Source organism: Diadema antillarum, unplaced genomic scaffold (assembly GCF_040938485.1).
Source record: "Diadema antillarum isolate AM-2024a unplaced genomic scaffold, OU_Dant_1.0 seq00002741_RagTag, whole genome shotgun sequence".
Taxonomy (NCBI): Eukaryota; Metazoa; Echinodermata; class Echinoidea; order Diadematoida; family Diadematidae; genus Diadema; species Diadema antillarum.
The window spans coordinates 11,550-31,853 of record NW_027273338.1 but is presented as its reverse complement, the minus strand read 5'-3'; the positions used below and the strand labels follow the sequence as shown (position 1 = coordinate 31,853).

General features: G+C 40.7%; 2 protein-coding genes across 2 annotated transcripts; both read left to right on the top strand.

Annotated features, from left to right (window-relative positions):
• Positions 1–479: 479 nt before the first annotated feature.
• LOC139715082 (TOG array regulator of axonemal microtubules protein 1-like) lies at positions 480–9,197 on the top strand (the record flags this gene model as incomplete). Its single annotated transcript, XM_071626703.1, has 7 exons — positions 480–638; positions 1,501–1,627; positions 2,342–2,454; positions 3,347–3,548; positions 5,690–5,906; positions 8,103–8,189; positions 8,944–9,197. Coding segments are annotated over 7 exons (1,159 nt in total), but the record flags the coding sequence as incomplete, so codon positions are not given.
• A 7,757-nt stretch (positions 9,198–16,954) lies between these two features.
• Positions 16,955–19,274, top strand: LOC139715081 (potassium channel subfamily K member 2-like). Its single transcript, XM_071626702.1, has 2 exons — positions 16,955–17,294; positions 18,619–19,274. Exons 1-2 carry the CDS (start codon positions 16,955–16,957, stop codon positions 19,272–19,274), a joined length of 996 nt encoding a protein of 331 aa, XP_071482803.1.
• The last annotated feature ends 1,030 nt before the right edge of the window (positions 19,275–20,304 follow it).

The window sequence follows — 20,304 nt, the reverse complement described above, 5'->3', positions numbered from 1 at the left end:
GCCTCAACAAAATTTGATTTCATCACATTTCTGCCTACAGTGTAGCTTCTAATTGTTAACGACAAGTTGCTGCCGGAAATCTCCACTGGCTGTGTGTCGGTGTGGGTCTCATGAGTTTACACATATGCTGCTTTCATGCTGAACTTTTATGTTTGTCCCTGACACGTTGGAAATAAATCATACCAATTTAACATAGATTCTGCTGAATGCCCTTGCCCATCCAGAAACAGATAAGGGGGAGGGAGAGAAGGACAATTTACCGATTAAAAATACTGGGTTATGGTAGAGTTAAACTTCTCCTGGTTTTTTCTCTCTCCACTTTGTCTGCACTAATATGAATTATAAGCATATCTTTTTCAGCAACTTTGTGAATAATGTGTGACATATTGTGGGAGCTGGGCACCTGTGAATGTTCATCATCATCATCATCATCATCGTCATCCATTTCTTACCTTTTTCTCCATCCTTTCTGTTTTCAGTCACAAGAGTGGAATGGTGAGGAAGACCACCAGTGTCTTCCTAGAGATGCTGGTTGAGCGCATGGGACCCGGGAGGATCCTCAGCGGGGTCAAGGATGTGACAGACAAGGTCCTTCCGGTCACCGCCCAGCTGGCCCTCGACAACGGTCAGGAGACCAGGTGAGATGGAGTGGAGGGTTTCTCCTCGAATCCTATCGCAGCTTTGATCGGAGAAGATACAATCTGTAGTTTGACTTTCCCTGCGTGGCTACACAGAAGCTGTGTAACAGTCTGTAGAAATGCTATGTTTGATGACATGTTACACCAATTGAAATATATATCAGTAATCCAGAGAGAAATCAGTGAAAGAGGTTTTTTGATGAATCGAGGAATGATCAATTGGCCAAAAGAAAAATGTATTTGGATGTTCCCATGTTTTGTGATATCAAGTGATTATCTTCACCTATGTACAATCACATGGGGCAGAGAAGATGAATACTTCTAAGTCTCCATTTTTTGGAAAATACATTTTTATCTTCTACAATTTCAAGACACCATACAACACTTTATATTGTAGTAGGTAAAATTTTCTGCAGTTGTTACCAATAGTAACGAGTAGCTATTGAGCGGGGTACTGCTGTAGCTACTAGCCTTGAATGGATTTTGCATCTAAACCCCTATGTGCTTTATCTGCTGATTAGTATGCGTGATTAGTGTGTCTTTGCCGATTGGCTCTTATGTGTGAGAACTAATTCTCTTGGAATGAAGATAAGCTTATCCCTGTTGAGTTATCATGGCTTTCCTGTTTGACTAAGGTGCATTGCTTCACCCGAGTGGGTTTGCTAACTTTACAGCTAGGTAAAGTTTGGATGGATTTCAGTATGCCTATTGAAAAGCATGGTTTGTTAAGCCAAGTGCCTACATGTAGGTACGTAAGTGGTTGAAGTGTGATAGTGATATAAAGTGTCCCACTTTTGTCCTGACCCCATCAATGACCTTTGACTTCTAACCGATGGACACCTCTCAATTGTGTACAACGTAGGTACTATGCACGCCGGATCTTCTTCATGCTCATGCACCATGAGGACTTTGACAGGCTGATTGACAAACATGTTCCATCCAAGAACATCAAAAGTATCAGGGACATCTTGGAGAATCTCAAGAACAAGGTTTGTTTCTTACATACAAAGACAACTATTTCATGTTTCCATGTAAGAAAGAACAACAACAAACAACAAACAAACAAGCAAACATGCAAGCAAACAAAAACAACCAAACAAACAAACAAATGAAAACAACCAATCAAACAAACAAACAAACATTAGATGTACATAATCTAATTACCTCTACATGTGTGTGTGTGTGTGTGTGTGTGTGTGTATGGGGAGGGGGGGGGGTTATTACTATATAGAGGAACAAGATTAACCTTATTCCACACACGCTTTAGAAAAAGAAATTAATTAATTGTGGTGCCCTTACTAATTCTAGAACAGCAGTTGTATGATCAAAATCATGAAATATGAAATCCTGTCAGTTTTCATGGAGGCATATCAAAGAGACATGAATGCTTGTAGGCTATTATTAGATCCGTGAAAATGATACATCATAATCTTGGTAGAAACGGCACATATCTTAACGAGATACTGTTTCTCAACAGTCAGATATGATATCATGCATGTATATGCTTGAATACGTCATTATGTGCATACTGATTGTGATGACTCGATATGCATCTTACAATGTCATGCTTCTTAATGGAATACCAGAGGTCCTTGTTTGTGAATATTTGTATACCCAGGAGATATCTTGCACTGATAACATGCTTATAATGTGTTTACACGTATATCAAATGCTCCTCACTCACCGTGCCCATTACACTGCAGGGTCTGGGTGACTTGCCATCAGACACATCCTCTGCCAAAGCTCGCCGGAGCAACCCCAACAGCCGAGCCAACTCGGGGTCACATGCCTACTCCAGGGACCGCATCGACTCAGGGTAAGCAAATTAGGCAGCAATCTATCTCTCTGTATATCTATCTATCCATCTAACTATCTTTCTATTCATCTGTCTGTCTGTCTTCCTAAACATATCAAAGCTACCTTTTTAGCAGTACACATACCCTGATGCATTAGAATACCAACACTAATACGAAAGTCTAGGGCTAAAAACAAAATAGGAAATATAATGGTTATGTGTTTGTGATGTAGCATTGCTCGAGATCTCCTGCTTAGAGTCGTTAAGAAAGCATTGAGTGATGTGTACTCCAACAATGGCCCATATGCATAGACCCAAATTAGAAATACTTTCCATTTATGAGAACAGACTGTCTTTGTGACAAACTGTTCAGAATGATCCAGCAAAACTAATGAGTCTTGAGCATAATCTGTATGTAGTTATATGCTTAATGGTATGTGTCTTTCCTGTAAAATCTAATATTTTGTTAGAAATCATTGTTGATAAAACTGTTGATGTTATATGTGACACACTCTCAAGCCAGAAAAAAGGATTTCAAGCCCCCATAGTATGGGGAGACATACACATAGGTGGCTCGATTAAATTGAACTTCATTCACTGCCCACCAGGGTACATTTGAAAACCAGGGCATCAACGAACTTGTGCATCGAAGTGTATGTTCATTGATGACAGTCAACTCAAGTTGAGATTCTTTGGCTGTGTGTGAAATTACGTAGAAGTCAGTGATAAAGCTGTGCACAACTTGTTAAAGGGGATCCTAGAATATATCCGGGGCCAGGCCAGCCTTCCCAGTCCATGGCATCTCCCCGCTACCAGATCTCTAGGAGAGTGAACAGAAGTTTATTTTTGTATATGCAACAGCTTGTTATGCTCGATCCTTCTCTTTAAGTTGTCCGTATACTTTGAATGGCAGGGAGGTACAGCACACCCCTCCTGGTTCGATGAAGAAGGGCAAGCGGTCTGGGGGCACAGTGCGGAGCGAGGACAGCGAGATCGTCAAGGGGCTGTGTGAAAACCTGGGTGCCTCGGACTGGATGTCCCGCCTCAAGGCCATCGAGCAGCTGCAAGAAATGAGCGAGACTCATGAGGAGATAGTCACTGCTAACATCATCAAGGTAAAAAAAAAAGTTATCAAACATTTACAAAAATCAAATAGAAAGTTTTAAGCCAAGTGCTTTGATGGTTTGAGAAATATTGAAGTGGATCTGCAACATTAGTGATCTTTTGTGAAGATGGTTCATAGTTACTGAAATTTCTTATTTCATTTGTTGCAACTTGGGTAATTCCCAAGAACTGTATTCCTGACCAGCTTCTCAAAGCCTTCCCATTTAAAACCATAGGGTCACTTTTGCAAACACTTTAGTGGAAGATTTGGTAATGTTTTCATAGGACGTTCCTAAGGGTAATGAAAATGTTGAAGAGTGATGATTACAATAGCTGCAATAAGTAATGTTCATACATGTCCCCACATCACAGTTCTCTCTGAACAGTGTTGAGATGAATTGAATGCTTCAATGATTGAATGATGTATCGAAATATTGAATGATATATCGAAATCCGGAGAAATAGTAATGTGTATGGCAGATGGCTCGTGAATTGATACAGGGGGAATTTTATCAAATGACATATTTTTATACCCCCGCCAAACGAAGTTTGAAGGGGGTATATAGGAATCAGCGGACGGTCGGGCGGTCGGGCGGTCGGGCGGTCGGTCGGGCGGGCGGGCGGTCGGGCGGGCGGTCGGGCGGGCGGTCGGGCGGTCGGTCGGGCGGTCGGTCCGTTGCAAATCTTGCGTCGCCAACTACTTCCTCAGTTTTCAACCGATTCCCATAAAACTTGGCGCAGATGTGTGCCTTGGGTTGTAGATGTGCAAGACGTATTTTTTGACAGTACCCAAAAGTATGTTGCCATGGTAACGGCATATTATGGGCAAAAATGGGTACAAATCTTGCGTCGCGAACTCCTCCCACAGTTTTTGATCAATTTTTATGAAATTAGGTACAGATGTTCATCTGAATATGGTAATGTGCAAGACACATATTTCCGCAGTGGCAAAAAGTGCGTTGCCATGGTAACGGCATGTTATTGGTAAAATATAGGGCAAAATGCTTCATGGCAAAACTGCTTCATCAGTGTTCTTCCAATTCTCATGGAATTCATATTGAATGTTTGTCTTAGGATATAGGTCAGCATGACACATTTCTTGACAGTGACAAAAAGTATGTTGCCATGGTAACAGCTCACATATTATGAGCCAAAATGATGGAAAATTTTGTGTTGCAAACTACTTCCTCAGTTTTTGCCCAATTTCCATGAAACTTGGTACAGATGTGTGCCTTTGGTTGTAGATGTGCAAGACGCATTTTTTGACAGTACCCGAAAGTACGTTGCCATGGTAACGGCATATTAATAGCAGAAGATCAAGGAAAGATCTTGCGGATTTAACCACTTCCTCAGTTTTTTGACCAAAGCTTATGAAATGTGGCACACACCTTGATCTTGGTGGGAAGATGTGGAAGACATATTTTTCGGACGTGTCGGAAGCTGCGTTGCCATGGTAACGGCATATAAATGGCAGAAGATCAAGGAAAGATCTTGCGGATTGAACTACTTCCTCTGTATTCGACTGAAGCTCATGAAATGTGGCACACACATTGGTCTTGGTGGGAAGATGTGCAAGACATATTTTTTGGACGTGTCGGAAGCTGCGTTGCCATGGTAACGGCATATTAATGGCGGAAGATCAAGGAAAGATCTTGTGGATTGAACTACTTCCTCAGTTTTTGACAAAAGCTTATGAAATGTGGCACACACAATAGTCTTGGTGGGAAGACGTGCAAGACATATTTTTCGGACGTGTTGGAAGCTGCGTTGCCATGGTAACGGCATTTAAATGGCAGAAGATCAAGGAAAGATCATTCCTTGGGTAAGACTGTCGTCACGGGGCGGGGGTATTAATCACCTTCAGTGATATTTCTAGTTTTATCTGCATCCTCCTACTTAAACTGTTGAGGATGGACTGACTTTTCTGCAACACGCATTTCCAATAGACACATGCCCGAGTATACTCGGGACTCGTCCTCAACGGGTTAAGGTTAACGTACAAAAACATTAAAAATCTTAAGAGAGCAGGTGGTGTAGTAAGGAATCCCTGAAAAATGTCCTTACACACACACAGTCACACACATTTTGATCTTCAGAATAGCCATGAGTGATTTACTGTATCAATAAACCCAACGTCCCTTTGTGCACACAGATATTCGACAAATTCTCATCGAGGCTGTCAGACTCAAACAGCAAGGTAAACACGGCAGCCTTGGCAACCATGAAGGACATCGTGCCCAGACTAGGCGAGTCGCTGTCTGTCGTCGTCAACAATGTCGTCCCCATCCTGGTCCAGAACCTGGCTGCCAAGAACCCCAACATCAGCCAGACCAGCAACGACATTCTAGACCTGATCCTGGAACATGTTGGTGAGTGAGAGAACTGGTTTTCAGTGTGCTGGCTGTTTTTGTCTGTCAGTCTGGCTTGCTCCATTTGTGGGAATTGTGTGCAAATTTTTGTGTGGGTTCAGTGCACTGTGTAATCTCTGTTGCTGGTAAGCAGAAATCTACTCTGGAAATCCTAGGTCAGTCTTTACTAAGTGGTGTTGACAAAGGCTATCTGACGTATATTCATATCAAAGTGTTAGGCTTGGGAGGGGGTGGGGAGGACCTTAGAAGTGTTCTGTTACATGATTTACAATTTCAGTGTTGTTGATTTTTGTACAATGGCAAAGGTTAGTCTAAGAAATCAGCAGTCAACAGCACACATAACAAATGATGTTGGGGGGGGGGGGGAGAATTGCATATATGTACAAAGTACTGCATATATGTACAAAGTACTGCAAACACACTATTGAAAATGTGACATACTTTACATACCGTACAAATTTTTTTTAGACATGATCCTTCATAGATTGGGACTCATGGGACTCAAAGACAGTTATGAGAGAGCGTAAGCTTATGATCAAGAACTGCAGTTAGGGAATGGGAATGGGAATTATACATATCATCTTTTTAAAAAGCCACATTTTGTAGTGATTTCCCCCATTGCAGATGATATCCAAGGCACTTGTGTTGTGGAAGGCAATATAACGGCATGCCTTAATTTCACATATGTCGGATGTTTACGATATACGCAGTAAACACTAACATGACGCAATGATATTTATGACCAAGAGAAAAAGGAAGGTATGAAAGCTCCAGACAGAGCATCAGTATAGGCTCATAAAATTTAATACCATATTATCCGGGATAAGGAGCAGACACAGGATTTCTGCTGGTAGACACTGTCGGTCATATGCCATGTGAGCTGGCTTTCGCAGCCGCCATTCGAAAGAGTACCGGGTATCCGTCATTACACATCTGTACACTGTCAAAGGCTTTTGAACACAGTGACATAGTGTTTTCGAAGCACCACTCATGCTTAATGGCGGAGGAAAGAAAGAACTCTTGAGCACCCACCTCTGTGTAATGATAGGCATACTCTCATAGATGGAATACTGGAGTTCATAGTGATTTCCTTGACTGCATACTGTAACATGCCTCAGTAAAGTGTCATAATCTGCCTAGAGCGAGATGGATAAAGAGTTGTACAGTCAAATAAAGAGTATGATGTAAAAATGGGCTAAGTGCCATTTTTTAACATTCTAACGTAAGTCCATCATCAGATGGGCGAAATAAAATCTTTCCACCGATACCTCATATATTACATAACAAGGAATATTATTGAAGTTTTATCTAAAAAATATCCCGTATTTTCTTATTGTTTTCATTGTTTTTTTAAGCAGCTTTATATGCAAATACTGGCAAATATATTTAATTAACGCGAATGAAGTTAACTCACTTTGCAATGAAACTCTTTCGAGTATTGCCTCATCAAGAAAAGAAAAAATCAATGAAAAACAAAAATATTCCACATTTAGATTTACTGCAGCGAAGAAAAAAAAAATGACTGTTCTTAAATTTGAACTAAAATGGTCATTTTGTTCTTGGTAGTTCACTTGCCTCACAGCCATAAAGCTAAGGGTGTTTTTTTTTTTATAACATTTTGTACCATTTCTGCACTAAGTCAAGTTGATGATGAGGGCTGTTAAATACCCTCAACTGCTCATAGCTGTACACACACACAAAACTGAACGCCAAGTGACAACTGTTGTGTTGTGGCCTTTTTTTTTTCATGATTGGTCATCATTTCAAGTTACAAGTGTAGCTCATATTTACCCTGTATGATGTTTTTTCTTCTTCTTTTTTTCCTACTCAACAATGAGTTGTATTTTCAAACTTATTGTGTGACTTACTAGGACCTGAATTTCTCTGTGTGTCTGTGTTTTTATTTGTTGATTTTTATTCAGTTTGTTTGTCAGTTTGTTTGTTGTTTTTATTCATGTCATTGAAAGAGATGGAAGTTTGTTAGCAAACATTTTTTGCAGATGCCATGCATGAATCAACTTGCTGGTACGACTGACCTTCCTTGGAAATATGTTGGGGGTCACTAGCAACGATATTTGACATCTGCGTGCAAGTTGGGTTCATTGGCACCAATTAAAGTCTACTCACTGTCTATCATACCAGTCTGTTTTAAACACTATATTGTTTGTTTGTTTGTTTGTTTGTTTCTTCCCATAGATATGCTAGTCCTTGTCCAACCCTTCTCTAGTGCCACCCAGTATGGAAACGTGAGAGCCAAACCAGCCATGGTGGAGAAGCTATCATGTAAGTATGGGAGGCTCTATCTGCTCATTTGTGCTTCCCCAGCCATCAAAATATCTTTCTTCCTCACAGTTGGCATTACTATTAGTATTTTTTTGCTTTTATTTTGACTGGTATTATCAACTGGGGTATTTGTTATAGTAATGATGATGGTGATAATGATGTTGATATTGTCGCTGATGATAATGATGATGATGAAGTAACCATAATGAAGAAGAAAATGATGGATAGTTATCATGAGCAGCACCAGCAGTAGCATTAATGTAATGATTGTAATAATTGTGGTGTTACAATGTGCCATTGAAGCCAAGGACTGAAATGCAATTACAATTCACAATACAAAGATCATGGCAATGTAATCAAGCTACTCATAAATGATAATTGATATGACATTGATGCAAAAACAAGAGTATTATTTTACCTGAAGAAGATATACCTGAAATTACGTGTACTCATCAGGTGCTCTGATCATATGGCACTCATTGTTCTGCCCTAGACTAAAAAGTTTAAAGATCTCCAAAAAACAAAAAACAAAAAAGGGGAAAAAAAACTGGGGGAAAAAAGAAATGCTGTGGTAGAGGGGTAAAAAGTACTGGGAACAAGTTTTGAATACTTATGTATTCAGGGATATATTTTCATGCAAATGTCTGAATTCAGGCCCTTTCATGTACAAATCAGCTTCTTGTACATGAATAATTTTCAGGTCCTTTCTTTCATTCTAACTGGCATATCTGTATATTGTCGTCTCCGTGTTCAGACATGGTGGAGAGAGTGTACCCCCGCAAGCAGCAGACGGTGGTGAGAAACGTGCTGCCCGTGCTCTGGTACCTTCTCGGCAACATGACGGGCAGCGGAGCGGTGCCGGGTGGCTCGGGGAACCTGCGCAGCGCCACGTCGACGCTGGCCAACAGCCTCTACACCCAGATGGGGGAGGTGCTGCTTCAGCATGCCCAGAACTTGCCCCCTCGGCACGCCAAGACCCTGAAGGAGCTAGTTGATGATGATACATGACAGTGACAGCAGTGTCTCTTCCCCTATCCCTTACTTGTGTCACACCCCCTTCTTATGACATCAGGGTGACCCCCCCCCCTCCCCCCTTAGAGGTCATCTGAATTAGGATTTTTGTTAGAGATAGTTTGAATGGAATGATTATGCGTAGCCAATGAAGACTTGGCTCTCTTTATAGGGCCCCTCATGTGCAGTATAAAGAGGATAATTTGTTGAGAAGGAGAAGTGTTTGGTGCCTGTATCACAATCCAGTTCTCCTTTACACTGTGACTTGTTTGGTGTCTGTGAGGTGTTGCATCTTTAAGCAGCACAAATTTCTTGTTATCAGACCTAAAGCACAGCTTGACCCATGACTCTAGGATATGTTATGTGAGAATTTGTGTGTGTGGAATCATTGTATCGCAGCAGAAGTTGCTGACTTTCATAAGACTAGTGTGATGTAGCAGGGAGATAGTTCACCCTCATTCTTCACTGTAAACTATCAGTCTAGAGAAGGACTGTCGTAGGGCATGGGTGGGGAGATGGGTGGAAGGTTAACTATAATTTCCATGCTTTCAAATGTTGCTAGCCATTGCTCACTTAGTTGCAATGATATCTGACTCTTGACTGCCAGAAAAACATTTTTTTTAATGCAGTCCAAAAGAGATTAATTAAACAACAGGATAAATGTCAAATGAAATGTGCATACCTCATAATTTTTCTTGATGTTTCGTCAGTGCAAGATGTACACTTTTAAAGAATAGGGTCTATCTACGATGGGGCTATAAATTGACTCTGTCACTTAACTCTCCTGCTTGTGTGGTAGAGATACATATCCTGAGAAGGAAAAATACTGCAAATGTGTGTCTATAGTGAGAAAGTGTCCGTGGTTACTTTGATGATCTGGCAAATCTGATCTTGGCATTGTGTGGACTTCGTGTGTTTCGAGGAAGGTTTGCATTGGGGAACTTACATTTCAATTTCAAGATTATCTTTGCAAGAGTTCATCTCCAGAATATCATTTCGTGATGCAGGTTCTGGATTTGTTGGGATTTTTTTGTAACACGAAATTTTCACTTATGTGAGGTACCCAGACTGTATCACATCTGTGTTTGCTTTTATGACAGGCCTATATGATAGCTGTGCTGTAGTCGTATCAAAGCACACAATGTAATTTGATGTGAAGGTGGATCACAACCCTTTTAGAGTGAGTTTAGATACAATTTGATTTCTTTCGTTTTTTTTGCGTGTGGAAAAGTGGGCATTAATATGTATTAACCAAATTGAGCCGTCCAGCTTCAAGTCAAGGTAAAAAAAAATTCTTAAGGTCCAGTAAGTGACCAGCGCCAGTGTCTGTCTGGAGTATGAAGAGCCCTTGTCCGTCCGTTAGACTTGTTAGGTAGCGATTAAAAAAAAAATTTTTTTGTCCAGAAATGCACAGGCCAGTACGTGTGAGTTTAGTAGAAGCTGTTACACCTTGATATACACAGTATTTTAAAACATGACAGTTGAATAGAGATTACATGTTATCAGTTAAGACATGGAACCCCCTTTGTGCATAAAGCTGCACATCCTTTGACACATTGTGTATTATCAGTACATGTCTTAGTTACAATGACATAAGCATACTATGGCCTAGATCATCAACTTTTCATAGAACACTCTACTGTTCAGTTTGTAGTAATTATGGGGTGAGTAGGAAACAGATTCCAACTAGGATGGCAAAATATTGTCCCTATCACAAACTTGCTCATCTGAGTAACTTCTCTCCATTTTCAAGAATTTGTGCCGCAAGATGCGTCAGACTTTATCACAGGGGACTTTTGGTTCTCTTGTCATACAGTGTAAGGTTTGGTCAAAAACTTTTAAGTTTTTTATTTTCCCCATGCTGATTACATGTCAAACGTATTGTGGAAGGTGGGAAGTTGATGGTCAATTCTTGAAAATGTATTTAGAGCAACCAACTGCTTTTGTTTCTGCAATAATTTGTCCTTTTCAAGGAGACAAAAATTTATGCTTTGTTATTGTTGTTGTTGTTGTTTTTTTTTTGGGGGGGATTGTTGATGGTGTGTTTCTGTTTGATTTTGTAATGACTTGATGATTTCAGGGCATGGTGTGTGTAAAGTATTTATTTTTGCTCTTCATGTTTTTGTTCCTCCACTTCTAAGTTCAAGACAGATGTTTACCGTTTAATGTCAGCATTATGTTTATCATACCTTGACCTTTGCCTTTAATAGCATCTTGAGAAATAGGCAAACATCCAAATCACCAAGCTGTGTAGATCATGATATGCTTTGTCTGCATATCTTTTTACCTTGTACCTCTGCTACCATGCTGATTCGTACTAAATTATGATGGCAACTGAAATGAACTTAGTGGACATTACAAAATTGTATTCAAGGCCTAGAGAGAGAGAGTGAGAGAAAGCAGACAAGTTCAGAGGAACTATCTGCATGGCTATTTATCTCTTTGTTGAATTTGCCAAGTTATCTGCCGTCCAACTATGTTGACACATCACTGTGTTCAGAGTTTTCAGATGCTGAATGAATATTGTGATTTGCACGCTGTTATTGGATTGTGTACATGTACTTGTAGACAGAAAAAGAGATATATGTTTGTCAGTATGATTGACAGTAGGTGTATTTATTTCTGTCAGTAACGGATGACTGTCAGTGAAGCTTCCCTCTAGAGCATCTCATCGGAAGTTGTCTTGGTTCTGAGCCTCTGTGAAAGGTCAAAGGTCAGAAAAATGTAGATTGTCTCTATCGGCTGCAGTCATTTGCTGCATTTCATAATTTTACAAGTTGATAATTGCACAGTTAGAGCGAGAATGTATATGGTGACACCTCTGACTTGGATGAGATGCCTCACGGAGGTTTGAAATCCAGAGAACTTGACGAGAATGAAGACGTCTGAGATGAAATATTTCAATGCTTGCACACCTTGATTATCATAAGGACTTAAGTATGACAGTAACTACAAGGACTAAATCCCATTGTACTTTTTTCAATTGATGTGTGCAGGATGTTTGTCTTCATTTGCTGCACCATAGTTTGGCCTCTGAGCAGATGAAGTCTCAAGTGGGATTGATTGTGGACTTTTTTGGTGCATATTTCAGAATCTATGGGAATTTTAGGATGTGATCTCTATCGAGAGGACCTAATTGTTACCTTTGTTGCAATGCCGAGGTATCGAGACAATTATGAATCTGTTTTACCACTCGCTTCTTCCACAAGCCTTAGCTGTAGTAAACTTGGGAGCAGTCTTACACAGGTTCGGATAGTGCACATCGTTTATAAATCGGGGCAAGGGCACTTGACTTGGGAGAAGCACCTGACATTGAATTATTTAGGCTGTTCATCATGCAATTTGTTTGGTTCATGATGATGGTTTAACATGTACAAGAGATAATCAGACTGTTTTTGTTGGTATGTGTCTTTACAAATAAAAAAAAATGATGGGAACTCTTTTGGTGTGTCTGTTTAATGCAGTAATAAAAGGGATGGGAGTGGATGATATTAAACAGATGGTACTAATTGATTTTGGCCATGATATTTTATCAATCTGCACACTGATAGATGAAGTATAGTTGCAAAAGTATATATCTGTATCTTTCTGTGTCATGTGGAATCTTGGCACACCTGAAAAGCTGACTCATGTATTATGAATTTATTGTTGCTGCTCAAAACTGGGCTTCTCATCAATGTACCGAGTATTTTTTGTTTTATTTCAGTCATTCGCCAGTTACCACTGGGAATGATTTCATACCTTGATGTTTCTAGTTGACCGTTTATCATCAGAGATTTACATGTATTGCCAAAGGTTTTGGGAACAAATGGGCAAAAGATATTGGAACAGCATGTATTTCTCCCCATAGCAAGCATGAATGCTGTTTGATCCAGACACGTGTAAGCTGTTATTCTGTGCCAGTACTTACAGTGAATCTAGATGCATGTAGGATTGAAAGAGAACGTCTTCTATAAGCAAATATTTGCTTTGTACAAATAACAATATTTTATGGCAGGTTGCAAGTGTATAGGTTGTGTTTCATTTTGACATGTTTATTTCTGGTTTGCAATTGACATAGCTGCAAAATCCTCTGTGAGTGACTTGAATATTAAAAAAAAGAGAGAGATTTATTGTAATCATACGGTATCCTAGCTATTAGAATGAAGTTTAGATTGGTCAACAATTGTGAAAATGGTTGCCTTTTTTATTTTTAATTGTTGAAAGGAAGCTCTTTGACTTAAACAAAGAAGTGATATCACCTTGTACATTGTATGGAGTTTGTGAAGGAGCTTGTTTTAATAGGACAATGATCTTTGCGTGCAACAACTAATTATGTAAAAACCAGAGTGTGTGTATATGAATAAATTTCAGAGAAAACTGAGTCACCCATGCTGTCTGGACTGCCTTTGTCAGCTTTGAATACAGTGTGTGAATTTGTGATAGTGTGTTCTTCAAATCTTTTCTCATTCACTGTTTCTTTGTTGTTTTTTGTTTGTTTGTTTGTTTGTTTGTTTTTAGGGCTGTTATTGACAATGCTCACATGGTGGGAAGCAGTCGTAACTGACAATAAAAAACAACCAAAAGTTAAAACAATATCTAGGCCTACTTATGAGAAATATAGTCCCAGTTTACACTTCACCTAATTTCTATTACATTCTGACATTCTGTATAATTCATCTGTATCACAGAGATACCATCACAGAGATAAACATATATCTGTAATCAGAATTGTTGTAAAAGTTTCTTGCGCTTTGTACTTTCTAGCAGGAATTTCTTTGCCAGCTTTCGAATAAACTAAAAATACACTACTATTTAAACGCAAAGAGAGCGAGAGAGATAGAGAGAGAGGGAGATCACGTCGTCTAAAGAGACGCTCAAGAAACCAAACAAACGAGAAAAAAAAAAAGAATATTCTCAAGCCTTCATGTCAATACACGATGTATGTTTATGAGACATATTAGTGTACAGATACACAAAAATTGAGCGAAACATGGTAGGCCTACAGCCAAACATCGCATATTGATGTGAAATTATGGGAGACTATTGAATCTCAATGACGAGGTCCCTGGTTCGAGTCCTCACGAGGCAACGGTCGTTCCCTAAAATGTAAGCATTTCATTGGCTTGGAGACTAGTAGGTGGCGACCTGGTGGAGACTAGAGTCTCACGAAAACGTCTCCGTAACGTCTCCTGGAGACTAGCATGATCTTCGGGAAGTCGCAATAAAATCGACTTTGTTTGATTCTTTTCCTCCTCCTCCTCCTCCTCCTCCTCCTCCTCCTTCTTCTTCTTCGGAGACTTTCCAGTATCCGCCTAGTCTTAGAGACATCTCCGAGACATCTCCGTGACCATGCGGAGACCCATGAGAACCTATCGAAGACAACATGGAGACGTCGCGGTGACATCTCCGCTACTGAAAATATACCGTATACGTCTCGGAGACATCGCACCGAAGTTCCCGCCACGCTCCCGCGACAGTCTCTGCGACTTCCGAGCGAATAAGTTGTCACCTTGTTTGGAGACGTCTCGGAATTCGCCAGGGAGTCGCCTTCTTGGTGAGAGCGCAATCATTTTATTTTTTCTATTAATTGATTTATTTTATTTTATTTCATTTTATTTATTTCATTTATCGTCATTATGTGGGTCTTTCGAGTCGCACGAGTTGCGGCAGCCGCGTCTCCTCACTACACGTCGCTCTTCGGCATGGGCTTTCAAAGGTTGCGTGTTATAGGTGGCTCATGCACAAGTCTCGTGAGACTCACATCTCGGGGTATTTCTCATGCTCACACACCTGACAAGCTTTTTTTCTCACCCACGCCTCACGAGTCACAGAACCACAAAAGCAAGAAAAAAAAAGAAGAAATTTCCACCACCAACAACAGCAACAACAACAACAACAACAACAACGACAACAAAAGTTACACTTTGGAACAATCTTTCCTTTTAAAAAAAAAAATCAGAATAAGTCCAAATATTATGTTTAGTATGTACCAGATCGATGGTACGATTTACAGCTTAGGGAGGGGAACAGGGAGGGGAACACTCTCGTCCCACACCCTCCCCACGGTCGGTCGCTTCACTTTCTCGAGCGGCTGTTATGTCACACGAGCTGAAAACAAAACAAAACAAAACAAAACAAAACAAAAACCAAACCAAACATAAACAAAACTTAGTCAAGCTGCTCTCTGACCTTGGCGTCTCATGCATCATGCCCATAAGCATTAAATTTGATGTCTCCATAAGGGCTTTTTACACTTGTGTTTCTTAACCCCGGACTTTCTCTGACCCAGGACTATCGTTAGTCCCGTACCAATTTTTTCAGCTTTTTACACTCGCCAATTAGTCCCGTACTATCTCTTGTCCGGGGCTAAGGAGAAAACTGACCTTTTTACACTCGTATTTCTTAGCCCCGGACTTTCCAAACCACATGAATATTCATAATTACGCTGTGTACTGTACACGTACACGCACGCACCGGCAGCACTTGATTACCTCGTTTCTGATTGGTCAGTGAGGGTCGCACTTCGTCTCCGTCGCTTAGCCCCGGATTATTTTTTCGTTCTGTTTACACTCACTTGCTTGGCACCGCAATTGCGGTGCTAGCACCGCAATTGCGGTGCTAACCCCTGCTATTTTGCAGGGCCAGATAGTACCGTACTATCGGTGGGGCTAGCCCACTTTGGCAAAAACGAGTGTAAACAGAAAGTGGGCTAAGGATAGTCCCGTACCAACGGTGGGGCTAAGGCCCCCCCTTAGCCCCACCGTTGGTCCGGGGCTAAGCAAAATTTTACAAGTGTAAAAAGCCCTTTAGTGACAGCCGTAAAATGCGTCCAAACCCAAACAAACAAAACATATTGCCGTATGGGGCCATTCTAGAATTACTAAAAGTAACATATCATGCAGCCAGAGATCCTGGTATAGAGCTGTGCAGACAAAAATACCAGTTTTGGACAGAAAGCATTCGAGTTTGCATCATTATAGGCAGACTTGTGTTTAATGTGACTAAATATTGATCAAGTATTCCGCCTCCTGATGCTTCACGGCCTTGCCGGGTTACAATATTTATTTCAGCAACCCTCTCGAGTCCGCGGCAATACGATGGCGCAAGGGGGAGGGGGGGGGGGGCAGTCGCATCTGATTATAAATGTACCACCATTACAAAACAAAAACAAGAAATAATACAGCGACGAACAACAACTATCAGTTGAGGCTTTTTTTTTTCTGTACCCAGCGTGCCCACTGGGCTGTATACAGATGGACCGATGGATCTGTAGCCCTACTAGTGAGTGACATTTCGCTTCTTGCATTATCACAGCCTACCTGCCAGCAAAACTGAACTCCGCCGCTGCTTCTGTCATTGTTAGCGATAGTGGTTAGCTGTGTCTTGCCTATGTCAGGCTCATAACTCCCAAAAGGCAAAGGAGTCTCATTTGGAATCTGGCTCTTGAACAGACCCATGCACTCGTTCATAAGGCTCGTATGATGGTGGCTGTGGAGAACTGGCCAGTGCATCGTAGCTGACTCAATCAAGGTCTGTCTAATATATAGAAAACAGAGAGAACATTGCTGCTGCCATGCCTAATATCATCATCCAATCGCTGTAATACGAATGTCGTTTGAAACTTAAACATTATGCGATAACGCGGAAATACGCCATTGAGCCCCGTATAGCTGTATCAAGAGCAAAAAGGAGTGTTCACGATACGAATGTAACTGGAATGTAACTGGAATCCAAGTTTTGCCATTGGACGGGTAGAAACCTCGACTAGCTAAATGAAGAAGAAAACGAATCACAAGAAGCTGCTGCTAACGGTGGCCCTTCTTACCCTGACCATTTTCTTCTACATGGTCATCGGTGCTGTTGTTTTCTCTTTGGCTGAGAGCGATTACAACATCACTTCCCAACGACGTCTGCTCGTCTCCATCATCGACTTCGTCAACGAGCACCCTTGCTGGAACAACGAGTCGATCCAACAGTTCTTTCAGAACGTCAGTGATGCTGTGTCGGGCAACGTGATCAGCGCCACGCGAAGGGCGAGGATCAGGGAATCCAAGTCTCTTTGGGACATGCCCAATTCGTTCTTCTTTGCTTCCACAATCGTGACGACAATAGGTAAAGTATGGTAACAACAATATGTCACATAAGTGTCTCTTTTGCATTCCGGTTTTTGTGAAAGGGATGGTACAGTTTCGGTTGAGATGGGGGTTTGAGGTTTCCAATGTTTTTTGTGATTATCTTTTTTTTCAGATAATGAGAAATCTCTTATGAAATATGAAAGAGCATATAATTCTACGAGGAATTCAAAGTTATTTGGTGAAAACTGGTTTTGAAATGGCTGAGATATCCAAAACAAAGGGATCCTAATAAAAGGTGGGACCCACCTTTTAATGGATCCCTTTATTTCACTTTGATTTTGTATATCTCAGATATCTCATTCCATTTCAAAACTGATTTTCATCAAATAACCTTTGAATTCCTCCTAGAATTGTAGGCTTTTTAACATTTCATAGAGTAACTTCTAAATATCTCCCAAAAGTGGAAAGCTGAATTTTCACTTCAGCCAATACTATACCATCCCTTTAAGCAGCTGGTTTTTATTCTTTTTCATAATTATTAACGAGAAAGACGCAATTGACTGTAATTCATATGTTTTGACTTTCAACAGGGTCTGTATAGCTTATTCGATGCACTCGTCCGTGTGTTATGGTGTCTGAATGCGTAATTAATTTGGAATACACATTTGCTTTTGATTTAGCTCTAACAGATTATACTTCAATTTCGATCAATATAGGTATAGCAACGAGAATTACTTGACAAATACCAGAGCAACATCGTTGACATAAACAAACCAATACAAATACAATCACAAACACCGTCTACACATTCAGACAGTCCATAAATGCAGTTTCCCAATCATTTGCTTTACATCCAATTTATTTGTTGCTACACATTCCACTTGAATGTTTAAATATACAAAATGAATAAAGAAACTTAATACTCAGTATCCCTGACACATACATAAAGTTATACATTTATTTCCTTTTCTTCTTTGTGCAAGGTAATATATGAGCTTCAGATATAAGAAAAAACAAGCGGTTGTGTAATGTGTTTAAAACTTCCTTTGAACAACACGGGAATTGGCGTTTATTCATTACATTCTGAATGGGGTAAACTTGAATGCTAAGATGTGAAGACGGCCCAACATTATTTTCTTCTCGTAGATGATTTTTCTCAGAAGTATACGATTGACTTATCGCGCACATTTATTTTGCCATATGGAATGAGAAAGAACCTCTGTACCGTCACCGATCGGGTATAACTACTAATCTAGACATATTTTGCCTTCTGTGACTCTGTTATCACTATTATTCCCTCTTGATACATCCCACCAAATTAAAATAATTTTCTTGGTTGATTATTGTTGTCGTTTTTACAGGGTACGGAAACTTCGTTCCCCTAACCACTGGTGGTCGAATATTTTGCTCCTTTTACGCCCTTTTCGGCATCCCTCTGGCGGGCGGGTTTTTATTCTTCATCGGAGTCGCCCTGCAGGGAACGTGGCAAAAGATACGACACAACATACATCGTCTGACCACCTGCATTCCGTCGAATCGAGCGCGCCACTTCGTACACATAATTCTGTACTTCATCATCGTGCTGGCCGTCGAGCTACTCCTCCCAGGTCTGGTCTTCACCTTCACAGAAGGATGGTCATTCGCCGACTCGGTCTACTACTGCTTCATTTCGCTCAGCACCATCGGTTTCGGGGACATGGTGGCGGGCGACACGCACGACGACTTGCTGGGTTTGTGGATCCTCAAACTCGCTCTCGTAATATATCTTCTCATGGGTCTCTGTGTTATGTCTATGGCGCTGAAAGCCTTGGCAGATTCGCAGAAGAAAGGCATTATCCGGGCAAAGACAGTTGCGAGAACTGCTGTCAAGAGAATCTTAGTCAGGGCCAGCGGCGAAAAGAAGTCGCGTCCGGACCAGCGCGAACAGACTGTCCAAGCTGTCGAATCTGCAGCGATCGAAAACCTGGACGCCGATAGTCAGTCTGGGGCGATGGAATATGGGGGCAATGTGGACTGAGTGAAACGTAAAATCGTTTACAACTTTAAGAGACTTTCATTCACGTTTCACTTTTCACTCCTGGAGAATGATATAATGATGTGTGTGATTTTTTTTGAGTCAGTATAAGTATATGCAATGTGTTGTATCATTAAGATACGGTAACAATTTCTGGAAATATCACTTATGATCAGGCCTACGTGGTTAGAAGGAGAGTAAAAGTGGATATACTGTAGTCGGTATATTATTACAGCGCAAGTCACCGCAATATCATTCTAACATCGCGCATTCGTGAAGTTAGTGTATATACTTCATTGACGCGCGGCATAGCGAAGAAAAAGCACCTCGATATTTTGCACAAATTCAATATCTATAGGTACAACGATACTGCTCATTGTATCACTTCGTATCTCGACAACGTGAAGTTCCTTTGAAATGTGTCATGTTCGAGTGGTTTGCTTTGGTTTTCTCGTCATTTTCTGACAAGCTCCTCATTACTATCTACCAGAGGTATACACATGCATGGTTTTTGTCGGGCTTCATACAACACTGCCCTTTATAGGCTTACAGTGCAGTATTTAGTATGTAACATAATACTCCTCCCAAGTCAATACCGGCCTCGATACGAAGTGTTCATCAAATCCAAACTTTATTGCAATAATTTGATTACAGACTCGTGTTACAGGATCCTTCGTGCCTTGGTGGTTGTGAGTGATTTGCATAATTTTCAATTTTGAGGTTCCCTTTCGAGTCCCCATACAACAGCAGCGGTGTCCCTTGCCAATGTATACTTTATCCTCATTGCCTATTATAGTACTTTTCAAGAGGACTTACGGGATGTGAGACCGCTTTGAAATGGGCATTAGTAATAAAATTACTATAGTAATCACTTTAAAAAAATCTAAACAGAAGTTATGTCAATGGTGATATGCCGAGTTCACTTCTTTATCCTACCAAGTGTTTTAAATAATCACCTTCAGCTGCGTTTACAACATGTTCCCGGCGGCCACGGCAGTCCCATTGGCCCGAAACGTAGTGCGCCGTAGGTATA

Coding starts and splice junctions, on each gene's coding strand:
- LOC139715081 (XM_071626702.1), top strand. CDS start 16,955: ATGAAGAAGAAAACGAATCACAAGAAGCTGCTGCTAACGGTGGCCCTT. Junction 17,295..18,618: donor CACAATCGTGACGACAATAG/GTAAAGTATGGT, acceptor TCGTTTTTACAG/GGTACGGAAACTTCGTTCCC.